General features: G+C 51.3%; 1 protein-coding gene across 1 annotated transcript; it reads left to right on the top strand.

Annotated features, from left to right (window-relative positions):
- Positions 1-289: 289 nt before the first annotated feature.
- Positions 290-3,702, top strand: Prdm8 (PR/SET domain 8). The gene is made up of 3 exons (XM_077803591.1): positions 290-508; positions 1,470-1,701; positions 2,075-3,702. Exons 1-3 carry the CDS (start codon positions 290-292, stop codon positions 3,700-3,702), a joined length of 2,079 nt encoding a protein of 692 aa, XP_077659717.1.
- Positions 3,703-4,111: the final 409 nt, after the last annotated feature.

The raw sequence follows: 4,111 nt of genomic DNA, 5'->3' as shown, positions 1-4,111 counted from the left end.
CTGCACAAATAAATGATCTAGTCTTTCCTAGCTCTTTCTTTTCTTTTCTGAATCTCCTATCATTCTGATTATTAAATTTAAGAAGAAGAAGAAGAGGAAACTACTTCTTAGTTGGCATTTTTTATATATGCCAGATTAATCTGCTTTATTTTAAACATATGAGCTAGGAAAAAAAATCAGGCAAGTACAAGAAAAAATCTGTCTAGTAGTGGAAGTGCTCTGCCTGGGTTCAAAGCAGGAAAAGCAATAATGTATCTCACTTCCCTATCTTGTGTATCTTTCTCTAGTGATGGAGGATTCAGGCATCCAGCGGGGCATCTGGGATGGAGATGCCAAGGCTGTCCAACAATGTCTGACAGATATTTTTACCAGCGTTTATACAACCTGCGACATCCCTGAGAATGCTATATTCGGTCCCTGTGTTCTGAGCCATACTTCCCTGTATGACAGCATAGCTTTCATAGCTCTCAAGTCCACTGATAAGAGAACAGTACCTTATATCTTTCGGGTAAGTCTCCATTGGTACTGTGTAGGTGTATGAGGATAAAGTCCTATTGAAAATGGATTCTTAGTCATTTTAATGACAAGTAGAGACAGGTTTTAAATGTAGAAAATGCAATAATGCAAGCAATATTGGTTTACACACCTAAAATTAGAGAAGAAAAATTAAACTCAAATTGTTGTCAACTGCTTTTCTGGAATACATGACAAAATTTGATAGGGAATGCTAGAAATGTCTGAATCAGTATCTCAGTTCTGGGTTTTCCTCTTGATGAATGTGACTTCCTAAACTCTCTGGGAGATTTCACTGGGACTGAAGCTATTTGCATACTAAGTACTTTCTGTGAGTACTTTTACTTTCCAACCTAGGAGGCCTCCCCATCTCTTAAGTATTACATTCTTTTGATAACATTAGCTAGTGACCAGAGTTTGTATTTAGGTAAAAATGTTAATTGTTTTGACAGCATAGCATCAGTCCATATGTTTGAATTTGATCAGGCCTCTCACTTCCTATTCTGCCTTTACAAAGAAAAGCCATTAATTGTCCATGCCAAAATTAGGAAGATGAGTGCCACAGAATAATTTCTAAGATCTAAGTTTGCCTTTTACTTCCCCAAACAAAATTCTCCAGATTTTAGTAATGTAAGATAATTTGGAAATAAATTCTGAAGAGAGGAACACTAATTCATATTGTAAAAAGGAATTTCCTCATCTAGTATTCAACCAATATGTGGAAATGATCACTTAAATAATCTATATGATTGATGTAAAATTTCAAAGGATGGTTTTCCTGTCTACTGGTTAAAAACATAGGCATGTATTCCAACTTAGTCAAGTTTTGGAAGCTTGGTCTCAGATGATTCTTTGGAAAAGACATAGGAAATTATCCTAGTTTCTCTGGTTTCTTTCTCTTATTGGGTATCCTTCTCCCCTCCCTCTTGTCTTCTTTCTTCTATTTTGAACTGTAGGTAGACACTTCAGCGGCAAATGGTTCCTCAGAAGGTCTCATGTGGCTGCGGCTGGTCCAATCAGCCAGAGATAAAGAAGAACAGAACCTTGAAGCCTATATAAAAAACGGACAGCTGTTTTACCGCTCTCTCCGCAGGATTGCCAAAGATGAGGAATTACTAGTTTGGTACGGGAAAGAACTGACTGAGTTACTCTTACTCTGCCCCTCTAGATCCCACAACAAAATGAATGGTAGGTTGGTTTTGCGACCTGCATGAGGGCCCCTCGCTAGCTGGGGAGAGGTGCTGGGAACAGCGGGGTCTCACCCGGGCGCCTTGGTGCGCCCTTTCTACCTTTGCGACTCTTACCGGGAGCTTCTGAGGGGTAGTACAGAATGAAACTGGGACAGACAGGCGAGGATAGGTAGGGGCACACGTGTTTGATTACTGTACTCCCCCAAAGCAGGAAGCAAAGTTAGTTAAGGTCAGATGGTGTATTCTTTTTCTCGGGCACTCAGACCCTGAAAGATAAAAGTGGATTTGTGAAGGGGATGATGGCAAAGTGGCCTGCGAGAGATGCTGAGTAATCATGTGCTGTGCGTGTGTGGTGTTTGCTCACTAAGCAGGGTCGTCCCCTTACACATGCCTGGAATGCAGCCAACGTTTCCAGTTTGAGTTCCCCTACGTAGCGCATCTGCGTTTCCGCTGCCCCAAGAGACTTCACAGCGCTGATCTGAGTCCCCACGACGAACAAAGCGGCGGTGTGGGCACCAAAGACCACGGGGGCGGAGGAGGCGGTAAAGACCACCACCAGCAGCAGCAACAGGAGACGCCATTGGGTCCGGGTCCCAAATTCTGCAAGGCTGGCCCCATCCATCATTACCCGGCCCCCTCTCCGGACAGCAGCAACCCACCCGCCGCCGCCGGCGGCAGCAGCGCAAAGCCATCCACAGACTTTCACAACCTGGCCCGGGAACTGGAAAATTCCCGGGGAGGCAGCAGCTGCTCCCCGGCCCAAAGTCTCAGCAGCAGCAGCAGCAGCAGCAGCAGCGGCAGTGCAGGCCACCAGGAGGCGGAGCTGAGTCCCGACGGCATCGCCACCGGCGTCTGCAAAGGGAAGAGGAAATTCCCGGAGGAGGCTGTGGAGGGCGGCGGAGGCGGTGGGGCCGGGTTGGTGGGGGGCCGGGCGCGCTTCGCCGAGCGGCCCCTGCCAGCCTCCAAGGAGGATTTGGTCTGCACGCCGCAGCAGTACCGCGCTTCTGGCAGCTACTTCAGCCTGGAAGAAAACGGCCGCCTCTTCGCGCCACCCAGCCCCGAGACCGGCGAGGCGAAGCGCAGCGCCTTCGTGGAGGTGAAGAAGGCTGGCCGCGGGGCCGGCCTGCAGGAGGAGGCGACTGTGGATGGTGGGAGCACCACTGCCGAGGATCACGACGCAGGTGGTGGCGGTGGCTCTTCCACGCCAGCGGCTGCGTCTCCGGCAGGCGCGGAGAAGCTGCTGGCCCCGCGGCCTGGGGGCCCGTTGCCCAGCAGGCTGGAGGGCGGTAGTCCCGCGCGGGGCAGCGCCTTCACTTCGGTGCCACAGCTGGGCGCCTCCGGAGGCAACGGCGCAGGGGGCGGCGCTGGGTCAGCAGGTTCAGGTAGTGCGGGCGGTGGCCAGGGCGCAGCATCCGACGAACGCAAAAGCGCCTTCTCGCAGCCGGCGCGCTCCTTCTCACAGCTGTCCCCGCTGGTGCTGGGCCAGAAGTTGGGCGCGCTCGAGCCCTGCCATCCCGGCGATGGCGTGGGTCCCACCAGACTCTACCCGGCCGCTGCTGACCCTCTGGCAGTGAAGCTCCAGGGGGCCGCGGACCTGAACGGAGGTTGCGGGGCCCTGCAGAGTGGCGGTGGCAGCCTGCCCAAGCAGAGCCCCTTCCTCTATGCCACAGCCTTCTGGCCCAAGAGCTCGGCGGCGGCTGCAGCTGCGGCTGCCGCGGCCGCTGGGCCCCTGCAATTGCAGCTGCCGTCGGCGCTCACACTGCTGCCGCCCTCCTTCACCTCGCTGTGTCTGCCCGCGCAGAACTGGTGCGCCAAGTGCAACGCCTCTTTCCGCATGACCTCCGACCTAGTGTACCACATGAGGTCGCACCACAAAAAGGAGTATGCGATGGAGCCCTTGGTGAAGCGGCGGCGGGAGGAGAAACTCAAGTGCCCCATTTGCAATGAGTCCTTCAGGGAGCGCCACCACCTGTCTAGGCACATGACCTCGCACAATTGACACGGAAAGGACCTCAGCTTTCCCGGCGCTGGCTAGCAGTCTAGCCACCTGCGGGAGTACACGCGAGGACATCCACCACTTCCTTGTGCCCCCAAACACTGCACCAACATACAAGGGCACACACAAACGTGCCCCAACCCCAGGAGCCTTCTTATTCAGTGTTTACCCGAGACACACCACACACACACACACACACACACACACACACACACACACATGATGGTGGATTTTTGATGGAGGGGTTTTTCTTTTGAATGCACGCATTTTCACTTTCCCAAAAACAAAAGTACATTTTAAAAAATGTCATATATTGCAACATATTGATGCATTTGTCATACGTTTCTACTTAAATTATTAAGCACTTACGGTTTAGATGTAATAATTATATGTAAGGGCAAAATTTATTTTA

Source organism: Urocitellus parryii, chromosome 10 (genome assembly GCF_045843805.1).
Source record: "Urocitellus parryii isolate mUroPar1 chromosome 10, mUroPar1.hap1, whole genome shotgun sequence".
NCBI lineage: Eukaryota > Metazoa > Chordata > Mammalia > Rodentia > Sciuridae > Urocitellus > Urocitellus parryii.
This window is presented reverse-complemented; position numbering and strand designations above follow the sequence as displayed.